General features: G+C 37.5%; 1 protein-coding gene across 2 annotated transcripts in view; it reads right to left on the bottom strand.

Annotated features, from left to right (window-relative positions):
- Positions 1-15220, bottom strand: part of ARIH1 (ariadne RBR E3 ubiquitin protein ligase 1) — a 111036-nt gene that overhangs the window by 57542 nt on the left and 38274 nt on the right. For both annotated transcript variants that reach the window (XM_025296199.3, XM_025296200.3), the window contains one exon: positions 4204-4271. In XM_025296199.3, coding sequence (XP_025151984.1) covers positions 4204-4271 — 68 coding nt within the window. The remainder of the gene's footprint in view (positions 1-4203; positions 4272-15220) is intronic.

The following is a 15220-nucleotide window of genomic DNA, read 5'->3' on the forward strand; positions in this document are numbered from 1 at the left end:
TTAATTAAAACTTTTCAAATAGGTTTTCCTAACCATAATTATACATTATTTCCAATGTTGTTTATTTGTGCCTCTTCCTCTTACCCCAATCACATTTGCCAATGATTTACAATGATTTATTTCCCTCTTTTTCAAAATAAACTTTACCTTTCAAAGAGCAATTTTAAGCTCAAAGTTGAAAGTACAGAGGTTTCCTATATAACCCCTGCCACTACACACACACACAACCTCCCCCTCCATCAATATCTCACATAAGAGTGGTACATGTGATGCAATGAACTTACACTGACACATCACTGTCACCCACAGTTTACATTAGGTGTCAGGTTTGGTGTTGTACATTCAATGCATTTAGATAAGTGTATAGTTGACATATACTTATCCTAACAGTTTCATAAAGAACATTTTCACTGCCCAAAAGATTTTTTTGTATCCCTCTACCCTCTGGCAACATCTTTTCATTATTTACGTAATTTTGCCTTTTCCAGAATGTCATACACTTGGGATTAAACAGTATGCAACTTTTTCAGACTGATTTCTTTCACTTACCAATACTCATTTAAGGTTCCTTCATGTCTTTTCATGGCTTGATAGCTCACTTCGTTTTAGCAATGATATATTCCATTGCCTGGATGTGCCACAGTTTGTTCATCCATTCACCGACTGCAGAACATCTCGGTTGCTTCCAAGTTTTAGTAATTATGAATACAGATGCTATGAATACCCATGTGCAGGTTTTGGTGGGCACAAGTTTTCAACTCATTTGGGTAACTATTAAGATGCGTGACTGGATTATATGATAAGAAACTTCCAAACTGGAGGCAAGATGGCTGGACCATTTTGCATTCCCAACAGCAATGAATGAGAATTTCTGTTGCTCCACATCCTCATCAGTACTTGGTGGTGTTTTCTGGATTTTGGTCATGCTAACCAAGGTGTGTGGTGGTAATTTCGACAATCCCATTTTAATGAGCAGTACCCTAATGATGATATGTGATGTTAAATATCTCTTCATATGCTTACTTGACGTCTGTATATCTTCTCTGATAAGGTAAGTATTAAGATTTTTGCCCACTTAAAAATTGGGTCTTTATCCTACTACTGAGTTCCAAGAATTCTTTATGTATTTCAGGTAACAGGTATCTAGGTCTTGTTTTCTCATTCTCTTATTTCCCTTTATCCATTTCAAAGATCTGTTTATTTCTGTTCCTTAGTTCATTAATGCTGTTTCTATCTTAAATAACTATTCTACTCTCTGAGTTTATTTTATATACTTTTCTAACTTCCTGTTTCAAAGGTTCAGTTTGTTTTCTCCCTATTTATCTTTTTTAATAGATACTGACTATAAATTTCACTGTACCTCTTCAGCCACATTCCACATCTGACCTGCCATTATAACTTTTAATAATTTCAATTTTGGATTCTGAGTTTTTTTTTGCAAGTGTGAAAATAGAAGCGACGTATCAATTTTTCTTGGAATGTATTATAGCCCAGAATGTGACCAATTTGAAAATAATATACTCTGAAGGATACACAAAATACCAATACATATTTTAAACTCTAAGTTTATTTATTGACACCAGCCTAGAGAGACAGCACCCACAAAACAAGAATAAAGTTATTTAAATGAATAAGTTGGATACTGTTAAACAATTCAAGATGGCTAAACAGCTGATGCAGTAAGAAAAGCAAGTTAGTGAATTAAAGGTAAACCTGAAGAATTTTCACAGACCTAAGTAAAGAGACAAGTACAGAAGAAGCATTTTTTAAAAAGGTGGAAAAGAGATTCAGAAGTTTCAACATATAACCAACAGGAATTCTAGAAAGCAACAAGAGAATGGAGAAAAGGTAATATTAAACAAATAATAGCTAAGAATTTCCCAAACTAAAAACATGAGTCCCCAGACTTAAAGTGTGCAATTAGCTATATTTTCCAAACTTACTCCACAATTTCAAACTATTAAGAATTTCTCTTGAGGAAGGGGACACATGTATGCCTACATCCTATTCATGTTGATGTATGGCAGAGGCCATCACCATATTGTAAAGTAATTATCTTCCAATTAAAATTAAAAAAAAAAAAAAAAGAATTTCTCATAAAGCACTAAAGAATGTATTATTCTCGAGGGAGGAAAAAAAAGTAAATATGGAGTAAACAGTGGGATGCCAAAAAAAAAAAAAATTTAGCCAAAAAACAAAAAAAGTTAAATATACTAATAGTAAAAACGCTTAACATTAAATGAAAACTTCAAATATATCAACTTATCCAACTGAGAGAAGAAGAGAGGAGGACAGAGAAGAAAATTATGCTACAGTTTTTGTCTTATGTAGGACATGAATATAAATAGTATACTGTTATAAACTTATAGTTAAGTATACATATACAAACTATAAGGGTGATCACTTAAAAAACTGAAATAAAATATATAACTCTGAAATTATTAGGGGGGGACAAAGGGAAAGGAAACTTGATCAAGCCAAATAACCCAACAGAAAACAGAGTAAATATAAAACAGAAATCAAGGAAATCAGTAACTAAATCTAAACTTATTAGTAATTACAAAATAAAGTATAGCAGTGCTACCATCAGACAACATAGAATATAATGTGAAACATTATGTGAGACAAAAGGTATTGCACACTGATTTAAAAACACGAAAGATTTACAAGCACCCAGTAATATATCTCCAGAATATACAAAACAAAAACTGGAATTACAGGAGAAACTGAAATGTTCACACAATCTAGAAGTTTCCAGAAGTCACCTATTTCAATTCATACTCCTCACACTTAAGTATAGTATTTAATTGAAGAATGCTTTCAACAGTGTCAGCAATGCTGCAGGGCAAATTTGAGAATGCCTTTAGGATACACTGATAAGAAACAAACTATAAATAAGTCTACTTCAGCAGAGGAGTATCAGATGTAAACAGTGAAGCCTACCTTTTTCCTAACAGGTGTCATAAAGTAAGTCTGAAAACAAACTTGACCAAAATTAAAAGTACCACTGATTTTTTTCAAAAAAGGTCAGATCCATACAAAAATAGGGGGGGAAAAACCCACCACACTAGTCAAGGAGCATTTTATTCTTCAAGCACCTAGGAAAGTTCTACAGTATGTGTCTAAGAACATAAGCTTTGGAGTCCAACAAATCTGAGTTTAAGTGCTAACTCCTTGTGTTACAAAACTCATATAAATATATCAAGCTCCAAGTCTTAGGTTCTACAACTATTAAGTGGGGATAATAATTTGTAGCTCCATAAAGCTATCACCAAGATAAAATGAAATAATGCCTGGCACAGAGGGCTCAATAATTAACAATTATTGTTGTTACTATTAAATTATATTTGGGTGCAAGATGTGAGAAACTTCATAATATTCTTGGTATTAATTAACATCCGTTTTGCAAAGCGTTTTTGATTTTAAAGTCACACAGGAAATATTTTCCATTTATTTCTCATAATACTTGGATTCTCAGGTTGTAACAAAAACTGTATGTAATTTTAAAATTAAAATTAGAACTGCTAATTTTAGACTGATAGAATAAATAATGGCTCTCATCCTATTACCAAGTGCTTCAAATTTCTAATCTAAAAAAGACAAAAAGATAAAGAAGGCAGTATTACTACCATTCTCCAGTCCTTGTAATTTCTTGCCTTTAGAACCAGAAACATTTCCAGCGAGAAAACGCCCAATGGGATTTAGTCCTGCACTGAAACCATAGAACCACTCCAAACAGCTGTTTTGGTGGTAAGGATATCCTGAGCGACTTCTTTATATTTACTGAAGAAATGTCATTATTATGCCTACAGTAGATTTAAAAGTTTATGGGGAAGAAAGTTTTAAGTAATTAAAGGAAGATATTATTCATGTGTTCTAAGGCTATATCAAGTCCTTAAAAAACAAACAAACAAAAAAACACCTACTTTTAGTTCTCAGTACTCAAGGGGATGTATTATAGAAGATATTGAGGCAGTCACCACACCTCACCTCCAAAGTAAAAGAAGAAACAAGCCTGAGTTCCCTTAACACTAGGTTTATTGCAAAACTTACAGATGGAGAATATATCAAAGCAAATACTACTCATACACGGGTTTGTTCACTAAGTATATAAATCAATCCCTTACTTGTGTCTCATAAATTCAGTTCAACAAGCTTTCCATAATTACTTCTAAGTATAAAGCTCACAATATAGTTCCTTACCTTTCCATTAGCTTCTCTTTATCCCAATTGAAGTGGCTAAGGAGTATTCTTGTGATAGTTGCTGGATTCTAAAGAAGGGGGGAAAAAAAGTCATTTTAAGGGAATAGCACTTATTGACATTTAGTGAATTTTTTAGGTTGAATTTACTCTTCTATAACACCCCACCCAAATTACCTTTCCTAAGGTATGTCTTTATTCCCCTAAGAAAATACAAAATTTTAAGATCAAGACTATTTACAAATAGTTTGTCACACTAATGTCACGTTTCTATGAGATTCTAAAGCAGAATTCACAATAAGCCAAGAAGAAATTAAATGAAAAACTACTGTATTAAATCAAGCACTAATAAAGTGAACTTTTTTGCAATTAGATTTAACAGACTGCCAGATCAACACATTGTAAATCAATAAAGTTTCTAATATTTTATGTACTGAATAGCTCTAATCAGTCCAAACCATTTTTAATTCAAAAGGCCCATACTTAATGAAAAAGACAAAATACATGTACTATGAAATAATTTATAGAGCATCATCTGTAACCACCATTTCATTTCTCACAGGAAACCAGAGTCCAAAGTTTAGTGCCCCATCATCACGCAGTGATGTCACAGAGCCTCCCATTTGCCATGAAACTAGTGAACAGAGTTTTACCTCAGTAAGATGATGGGGCCCAGGAGATGAAGGAAGTCCAACTTATTCAAAGACACTAGAGCTAGTTACAATGTCAAAAGGGAAATTCAAACCTGAGTCTGCTCATCTGTACTTTATGCATGATTTTATTATATCAAGTAACATTTCAAAAATGGTCTCTGCATATAAACCATAGTTAGAAAGCAGTGTTCCGGCACAGTAAGTGTTTGGGCTTCCCTGGTGGCTCAGACGGCAAAGAATCCACCTGCAGTGCAGGAGACCTGGGTTTGATCCCTGGATCTGGAAGATGCCCTGGAGAAGGGAATGGCAACCCACTTCAGTATTCTTGCCTGGAGAATTCCATGAACAGAGGAGCATGGCGAGCTGCAGTCCATGGGGTCGCAAAGAGTTGGAGACGGCTCAATTAATAACACACATCTACTGATTTAGTTTAAAAGCAATCCTGTATAAAAATGTCATGAAAGAAATCCCTATCAATTATTCTTAGTAATACCATTTGTCACAAAAATTCATAGACATCCACATTGCTGCTGTTGTTTAGTTGCTAAGTTGTGTCCGACTCACCTTTGGCAAAAAAGCCAAAGATGCCGATATGGTAAGTCCCAACCCTCTGCTCCAAGCACATTTTGCTAATCCATCTAGGTATTCCTTACTTCTTAGACTCAGACTTCCTTAAGAATCTTTCTTCAATACACCATTTGAGAAAAACACTGTCAGTCTATAAGAATAGGTGAAAAGAAACCTATTAGCTCACCCTAAATTATAATATTTGTACAGAATACAGATATTATCACATATCCAGCTCTTTTACAATAGGATTGTGGGCTTCCCTTGTGACTCAGCTGGTAAAGAATCCACTTGCAATGCGGGAGGATCTGGGTTCAATCCCTGGGTTGGGAAGATCCCTTGGGGAAGGGAACAGCTACTCACTCCAGTATTCTAGCCTGGAGAATTCCATGGACTGTATAGTCCATGGCATCACAAAGAGTCGGACACAACCGAGTGACTTTCACTTTTTCTTAATGGAAATCACAATTCTGATTTCCATTAGAAAGGACTGAGCAACTTTCACTTGCCTATAACTGAAACAGTAATTCAGTCATATTTAAAATAAGGGCAATAATCCCATCAATTGGGAAAATTTAGTAGTACTCATTGCGATTTTGCAACTATAACTTTGGGACATCCAAAACACTATACATTCTCTGCCACTGGGGAAAATTTTTCAGGAACTGTTAAGTCTCAACTTGCAAACAGAAATATGGGAGAGATGGGGAAATGCCCTCTTTGACCTAATGTTGCTAAGCGCCTTTTCTGTGTTTGAGATCCCACATCATAAACTGGTCTTGTCCAGAGTTTCCAAACCTGTTTTATTGATTCTTCAAAAATAACTATGGGATGTTCTGTTAAAATACAGATTCCTAGGTTCCACCCCCAAATGTGCTTGTTGCCAAAGGGATTCAGAACATTAGACCAGTAGTCCTTCAGGATGAAGAAAACATGGCAATCTTTCTGGTTTTGGCCGTTCAAAAATTTCTGTGTAGGTGTAAGTGTGTGTTTAGTAGTGTACACAGGGACCTCCCTGGCAGTCCAGTGGTTAAGACTTCACCTTCCAATGCTGGGGAAGCAAGTTCAATTCCTGGTTGGGGAGCTAAGATACCACAGGCCTCAGGGCCAACAAACCAAATTATAGGGAATTCCCTGGCTGTACAATGGTTAAGACTTTGCTTTCCAATGCAGTGGATGTAGGTTCAATCTTAAGATTCCACATGCCTCTTGGCCAAAAAACCAAAAAACAAAACAGAAGCAATACTGTAACAAATTCAATAAAAACCTAAAAAAATACTACTACTTTATTGAGGTACATGCCAGAAAATTTTCCCCAGAAGGACATTACTGGAAAATTTGGCTAAACCACATCATAATGCCAAAATAGCTATATTCTACCAGTGATCTACACTTCAGGGAAGAGAATATTTCACAATACTAAATAAATATATTTGGATCACTATCTCAGTGCAGCTGGCTCAAGTCATTTATGTGCACTGAATATAAGGAAAGGTGATGGAAAAATAACGTTTATTGTACATCTACTATATTCCAGACCCTGTGTGAGAACTTCCCAGTTGGTGCCAGTGGTAAAGAATCTGCCTGCCAATGCAGGAGACATAAGAGATGTGGGTTCGATTCCTGGGTAGGGAAGAACCCCTGGAGAGGAAATGGCAACCCATTCCAGTATTCTTGCCTAGAAAATCTCAGGGACAGAGAAGCCTGGTGGGCTACAGTCCACAGGGTCAAAAACAGTCAGATATGACTTAAGAGACTGAGCACACATATACAACACAGTACTTTATATGCCCCATTTAATCCTCAAAGCTCTCTGTAAGGGAAATATTCCTACTTCCCATTTTAAATATGAGAGAACTAAGACTAGGCTCCAGGCGTATACAAAAACTACCCAATATCATACCTCTGCTGCTGCTAAGCCGCTTCAGTCGTGTCCGACTCTGTGCGACCCCACAGCCGGCAGCCCACCAGGCTCCCCCGTCCCTGGGATTCTCCAGGCAAGAACACTGGAGTGGGTTGCCATTTCCTTCTCCAATGCATGAAAGTGAAAAGTGAAAGGGAAGTCGATCAGTCGTGCCTGACTTTTTGCAACCCCATGGACTGCAGCCCACCAGGCTCCTCCGTCCATGGGATTTTCCAGGCAAGAGTACTGGAGTGGGGTGCCATTGCCTTCTCCATCATACCTCTAATTAAGTACAATAGTTGGAAATTCTAGCCTAGGACAATCTGGATCTAATATTCCTTCATTTATTCTATGTGGGAGAATGCAAAGGAATATTAAAAATATTACTTACATATGTTTAAATATCTTTTATATCCTCCACAACAGGGTAATTCAAGGCAGGATGAGGAGGGGATGACAGAAAGCTATAAGGCACAAGGGCATTTGAGGGACTGAAAAATGTGATGGTTGGTAATGATGAGGGAAAATCTTTATCAAAACTCAAACTATACACTTAAAAATGGGTACCTTTAGTCAAATAAAAGTTATACATTAATCATGTTTGTTTTTATTTAAAAACGGAACAATCTGACTTTTGGTCCTGGCATCTCCCTCCCACCAATTACAACTAAAAACTCTGCACAAAATACAACCAACAAGAGTCCTCTGACAAATAACAGCAGGTAGATTGGGGAGAACAGGGAAGAACAACAAATAAGATGGTAATGAGTATCCTGTTTGTTTTATCTCCTTTATTTCCTGGCTTGGACACAAGGGTGGGCCAAATAGGCATAACTGTGTAATAGGCATGCTCGGCAAAAACTGATCCAAGTGCACCTTCTTGGTCAGAGTACTAGGGCAAATGCCCCTGAAGAAGTCAGAGAGAATACTTTTCATTTTCCTTTATTTATTTCTCCCAGCCTTGGCCTGAGACCAGTCCCAGCCATGAAACTACACTACTGCAGACCACAGAAAACTACCAGGGAAAACCCACTGCTCTGAACAGAGGAACAAGGAAGAACTCTGTTGCGAATAGTGTGAGAGAATACTTATTATTTTCTTTTTATCTCTTGCCACTTCACCTCAAGGCATGACAGGCAGAAAACTGAAACTGAGAGAACTCCATACATTCAGCTAGAGGAATAAAGAAAAGGTCCCTTGGGAGACAAGAGGAACTCACTGTAAGGAGAGAGATGCAGAAGCAGATTCCTAATTCTATGATGAACCAAGTTCTATGATGAACCAAGTCCTAGGCTCAAATGCAAGCAATACATGTGTGGAACAGCCAAAGAAGAATAGGAAGTTTCCAGAAGAGAACTATGATATAAACCACTGCCCAAATCCTAGATCAACCTAGTGGGAATGGGAGGGGCAAAGTGAACATAGCAAAGATTTAGAAAACTGAACAGCTAATGGAATCAACCTGTACATAAGGTGAGAAAGAACTCCAGGTAGAACCTAACTGGGTTGACTTGTTTACTAAAACAAATAAAAAATCCTTAGCATTTTTGAATTGGAAAAGGAAATGGCAACCCACTCCAGTGTTCTTGCCTGGAGAATCCCAGGAATGGGGGAATCTGGTGGGCTTCCATCTACAGGGTCGCACAGAGTCAGACACAACTGAAGCGACTTAGCAGCAGCAGCAGCATTTTTGAAAGGATTTTAAGAAGACACAGAATCTCACATAACATACCACACATGCAGGAGAGAATACAGAACTACAGAAACAAAGTAAGAACAATAACAAAAATCTGATCAACTATCAAGGGAGAAGACAATTACTTGAGTCTGACCCCAAGATGACCCAGATATTAGAATTATCAAAGACTTTTGAAGCAGCTGTTAAAAATATGACACATTAGGTAAGGGTGAACACCTTAAAGTGAATGAAAGAAATTCTTAGGACAGAAGCTCAAATTATTTAAAAAAAAAAAAAAGGAAAGAAGAAGAACCAAATGGAAAATTTTAGGACTAAAAAACTCTAAGATCACTGGATGGGCTCAAGAGCAGACAGAGGAGATGAGAGAGCAGTCAGTGAACTCAAAGATATGTCAATAACAAGAGTGAGTGAGTGAGTGAGTGAGTGTGTGTATCGGTGTGTATGAAGTGTTGGGGCCCTGTGGGATAATATCAAAAGCTACCAGCCTAAAATTCTATATTCAATGAAAAGTATAGTTCAGGATTAAAGCAAAGGATATTCTCAGACAGAAGAAAACCAATAGAACTCATTGCCAGCAGACCTGTTCTAAAGGAACTGCTAAAGAAGTTCTCCAAATAGAAAGGGAATGGCAGCAGAGGGTAACCTAGAATTTCAGGAAAAGAAGGAAGAGCAACAGAAATGGTAAATGAGTAAATATCATAGTCTATTTTTCTCCTCTTATGTTTCTGAAAATATGCAGAACTGCTGAAACCAAAATTTATAACATGTTATGGTGAGGGGAAAGGTTAAATGTATACCGATGTAACATGTGTGGCAACTACAATACAAAGGGACAGATACAAACATTATCTATATAGCTATAAGGTTTCTGTGTTTCACTTGGAGTGGGAAAATATTAACTCTAAGTAGACTGTGAAGTGAAATATTTGTATATAACGCCTAGAGCAACAACTTAAAAAGAGAGAAATAAAAGCACCAATACATATATAAAGTCGAATATTTTTAAAATTTCAATCCAAAAGAAAGCAGAAAAGGAGGACAAAAGAGAAAAATAATTTAAAACACCAAAGTTCAACCACATCAATAATTACATTAAATGTTAAAAATGGGGAAAAAACAAAAACAAAAAAACAACACTTAAAAGACAGAGAGTTGAGAGAGAGTGAAGTCGCTCAGTCGTGTCCAACTCTTTGCGACCCCATGGGCTGTAGGAGTCTACTATGCTCCTCTGTCCATGGGATTCTCCAGGCAAGAGTTCTGGAGTGGGTTGCCATTTCCTTCTCCAGAGAATCTTCCTGACCCAGGGATTGAACCCAGGTCTCCCACATTGTAGGCAGACACTTTACCGTCTATCCACAAAAGACAGAGGTAACTATACAAATACCAAATTATTATGTTATATACCTGAAACTGATGTCATATGTCAATTATGCTTTAATTAAAAAAAGAAATCTTTGTGCTGCTAAATGAAAATAAAAGACAAGAAAGAGAAAGTTCAATTTTTTTTAAGGCAAAACTATATATTGTTTATATAACAACCCATTTTCCAATATAATGATATACAGAGACTAAAAGTAAAAATTTTTTTAAAAGATGTATTATGCAAAACACAAATCAAGCACAAGCTTCAGCAGCTGTTTTTCTCAGACAAAGTAAACTTCAAAACAAGAAAGTTTACCAGTGATAAAGAGAAATCTCAGTGGGAAGGTCAAGTTACCAAGAAAACATGCACCTAACAATAAAGTCCCACAATAAATGAGGGAAAAACTGACAGAGATGAAAGCAAAACAGACAAATCCACAATTATACTTAGAGATTTCAAAACTCCACTCTCAGTAATCCACTGAACAGACGATTCAGAAAATAACCATCTTCTATTAAGTAATCCAAGGGTCAACGAGGAAGTCTTCAAGAAAATTAGAAAACATCTTGAACTGAGGAATACGAAAATACAAAACATCAAAATTTGTGAAATGTAGCTAATGCTGTTTAGGAAGAAATTCATTGTGTTAAATGCTTACATTAGAAATGAAGAAAGATAAAACTTTTTTTTAAAGCACAAACTACACCTAACACAAGCAGAAGAATTAATAAAAAGAAGTCAGTAAAACTGAAGACAGAAAAACAAGAGAAAATAAATGAAACCAAAAGCTGTACTAAACATGAACAGAATGCAAGCAAGGGCTAAACAAGGTACTGCTCTGCTGGTCCAGTGGCTAAGACTCTGCACTTCTAATGCAGGGGACCCAGGTCCAATCCCTGATGAGGGAACTAGATCCCACATGCAACAACTAGAGTTCATTCACATGCCGCAACTAGAAAATCCTGCATGCTGCAACTAAGACCCAGCAGAGCCAAAAATACAGCCCACCAGAAAAAGTTTCAAAGTTTCTTATAAAGCTAAACATAATGTTTAACCCCAAAATCTGACTATTAGTGAATTTACCCAGCACAGCCAAAAATATAGCCCACCAGAAAAAGTTTCAAAGTTTCTTATAGAGCTAAACATAATATTTAACCCCAAAATCTGACTATTAGGAATTTACCCAAGTGAAACCAAAAACGTGTGTTCACCCAAAAACCTGTATGAAGATGTCTGTGTGTGTGTGTGTGTCAGTCGCTCAGTCGTGTCCAACCCTATGCAACCCACAGTCTATAGCCTGCGAGGCTCCTCTGTCCATGGGATTTTCCAGGCAAGTACCGGAGTGGGTTGCCATTTCCTCGCCAGATTTATATATATACATACAAACACACACACACACACACACACGTAACAGCTTTATTCATACCTGGTAAAAACTGAGAACACCCTAAACGTTTTACAACTAGGGAATGTATAAACAAATGGTGGTACATCCACTGGATGGAATACTACTCACCAACAAAGAACTATTGTTACAACAGTACAGATGAAGCTCAAATGCAAATTCTAAGTGAAAGAAGCTATACTCAAATGGCTACACATTACTGGAAGATTCCATGACAAGGTAGAAAAGGCAAAATACAGAGATGGTATACAAATCTTCTAGTTGCCAGAGGTTGGGGGGGTGGTATGATTTGGACAAACAGGATATAAGAATGGAGCCTTTTAGAGGGTGATAATGGAACTGTTCTATAAGCTGGCTGAGATGGAATTTATATTCTCTAGGCATTTGTCAAAACTCATGGAATTATATATCTAAAAGTGACTATGCTAAAGCCTTTGACTGTGTGGATCACAACAAACTGGAAATTTCTTCAAGAGATGGGAATACCAGACCACTCTACTTGCCTCCTGAAAAATCTGTATGCAGCTCAAGAAGCAAGAATTAGAACTGGACACGGAACAATGGACTGGTTCCAAACTGATAAAGGAGTACGTCAAGGATGTACATTGTCTTATAGCAATAACCTCAGATATCCAGATGATACCACCCTTATGGCAGAAAGCTAAGAGAAACTAAGAGCCTCTTGCTGAAAGTGAAAGATGAGAGTGAAAAAGCTGGCTTAAAACTCAACATTCAAAAAAACTAAGACCATGGCATCTGGTCCCATCACTTTCTGGCAAATTGATGGGAAACAATGCCAACAGTGAGACTTTATTTTCTTGGGCTCCAAAATCACTGCAGTTGGTGACTGCAGCCATGAAATTAAAAGAAGCTTGCTCCTTGGAAGAAAAGCTATGACCAACCTGGACAGCATATTAAAAAGCAGAGACATTACTTTACCAACAAATGTCCCTCTAGTCAAAGCTATGGTTTTTCTGGTAGTCATGTACAGATGTGAGAGTTGGACCATAAAGAAAGCTGAGTGCCTAAGAATTGATGCTTTTGAACTGTGGTGTTGGTGAAGACTCTTGAGAGTCCTTTGGACTTCAAGGAGAACAAATCAGTCAATCCTAAAGGAAATCAGTCCTGAATATTCATTGGAAGGACTGAAGCTAAAGCTCCAGTACTTTGGCCACCTGTTGTGAAGAACTGACTCATTGGAAAAGACCCTGATGCTGGGAAAGATTGAGGGCAGGAGGAGAAGGGAATGACAGAGGATGAGACAGCTGGATGGCATCACCAACTTGATGGTGATGGACAGGGAAGCCAGGACTGCTACAATCCACGGGGTCCCAAAGAGTCGGACAGGACTGAGAGACTGAACTGAAAAGTATAAATTTAGTGTATGCAAACTGAAATATAAATTTAAAATATAAATAAATTATAAAAGTAATTAACTTGTACTAGAGTACCCATAATGGAATTCTGACTATTAAAAGTGCAATGATACCTTACAACCCATCAATCACACTCCTGGGTATTTTTATACCCACTAATTCAAAACCATACATGCACTGCAATGGTCACAGCAGCAGTACGTGAAATTGGCAAGATATGGAAGCAACCTAAGCATCCATCAACAGAAGAATGGATGCAGATGTGGTGTATATACATGCAATGGAATATTACTCAGGCACAAAAGGAATGAATTTTTGACATTTGCAGCAACGTGGATAGACTTGGAGGTCACTCAGTTCAGTTCACTCCCTCAGTCGAGTCCAACTCTTTGCGACCCCATGGACTGCAACACACCAGGCCTCCCTGTCCCTCACCAACTCCCGGAGTTTACCCAAGCTCATGTCCATTGAGTCGGTGATGCCACCCAACCATCTCATCCTCTGTCGTCCCCCTCTCCTCCTGCCTTCAATCTTTCCCAGCATCAGGGTCTTTTCAAATGAGTCAGCTCTTCACATCAGGTGGCCAAAGTATTGGAGTTTCAGCTTCAACATCAGTCCTGCCAATGAATACTCAGGACTGATCTCTTTTAGGGTGGACTGGTTGGACCTCCTTGCAGTCCAAGGGACTCTCAAGAGTCTTCTCCAACACCACAGTTCAAAAGCACCAATTTTTATTGGTGTTTCTTAAAAAAAATAAGAAGAAGATACAAACAAGCCAAACAAAATCAGTTAATGAGCAAAATCACCATAATTAGAAAATTAATACTTGCAGCAATATACTTAACCTTTAGGACAATAAGGCAATCTAAAATTTCACATGATCTCTAGTTACAAGCTCTAAAACAATGGTTTTCCCATTCTGGCTACATATTAGGATCTCCTCTGGAAATGTAAAAATATCAATACATGACTTCAGCACCAGCAATGTGGTCTCAACTGTCTGGAATGGGAAATGGATATGTGTACTTTTCATCCAACTATAACCTGCAGTTCCCCCAGACAAGAGTAGTATGCAGCCAGAATTAGGGACTAATACTCTGAACAGTTTCCCACTATGAGGGCTCTGAAGCGTATGAACTTATGAACACTGTGTCCCATATGAACACAGTGGCTTAATGTTTCAGTAATTTGAAGAAATTTACATTCTACGGTTATAGCAGTAGCGCTTGCTTTAAAAGTATGTCCAAAGTTCCATTTCTGGATCTTTAAAAAGTGGGTCTCATATGACAACTGTCCCAGCTGACTTTATGCACTATCATCCTCTATTCTTTGATCAAATGGTCCTCAACTATGGTAGTCCATTAGAATCATATGAAGCACTTTAAAAAACTGATGTGCAAGCCACATCCAAAGCTAAATACATCAGAAGCAAAGTAAGGGAGGAGAGATGGAGGAGGGGACTGGGTGCAAAAGGGAAAAATCTTGGCATTACCATTTACTGAAAGCTTCCTGGCATTCCAACATGCAGCCAAGGTGGAGAACCACAGTTCTAGATGTATGCATACATGCAGACATGCCCACACTCTATAGAGTATGACAGAATCTCCTGGCAGATCAACCAAGCTATTGAATGACATTCCTAGGATTAGTACTATGGAGAAGCAACTATTTTTTAAAAGTCTCAATAGATAATCCTTATTTTAGGGGAAAGCTAAATATTAGATGAAAGGGTTTTATAGTATAAAACAGCAGTCTAAGATGAAACAGCAAAAAAATTAAAAAAAAAAAAATAATAACCCAATTATCATATATAGAAAAGACCCCACAAAGGCTAGCTTTCTCTCAAAGTTTGATCTAAAATAGAACAGGTTGTAGATTCCATTTCAAAACTCAGTCTGACAATTTTCCTACACAAGAATGGGCTCATGCTTCTATGTTTCTATTCACCTTAATCTGACCTCCTTAAGAGGGCTTCCCGGGTGGCTCAAACGGTGAAGCCTCTGCCTGCGATGCAGTAGACCTGGGTTCAATCCCTGGGTCGGGAAGATCCCCTG

This window comes from Bubalus bubalis, chromosome 11 (genome assembly GCF_019923935.1).
Source record: "Bubalus bubalis isolate 160015118507 breed Murrah chromosome 11, NDDB_SH_1, whole genome shotgun sequence".
NCBI lineage: Eukaryota > Metazoa > Chordata > Mammalia > Artiodactyla > Bovidae > Bubalus > Bubalus bubalis.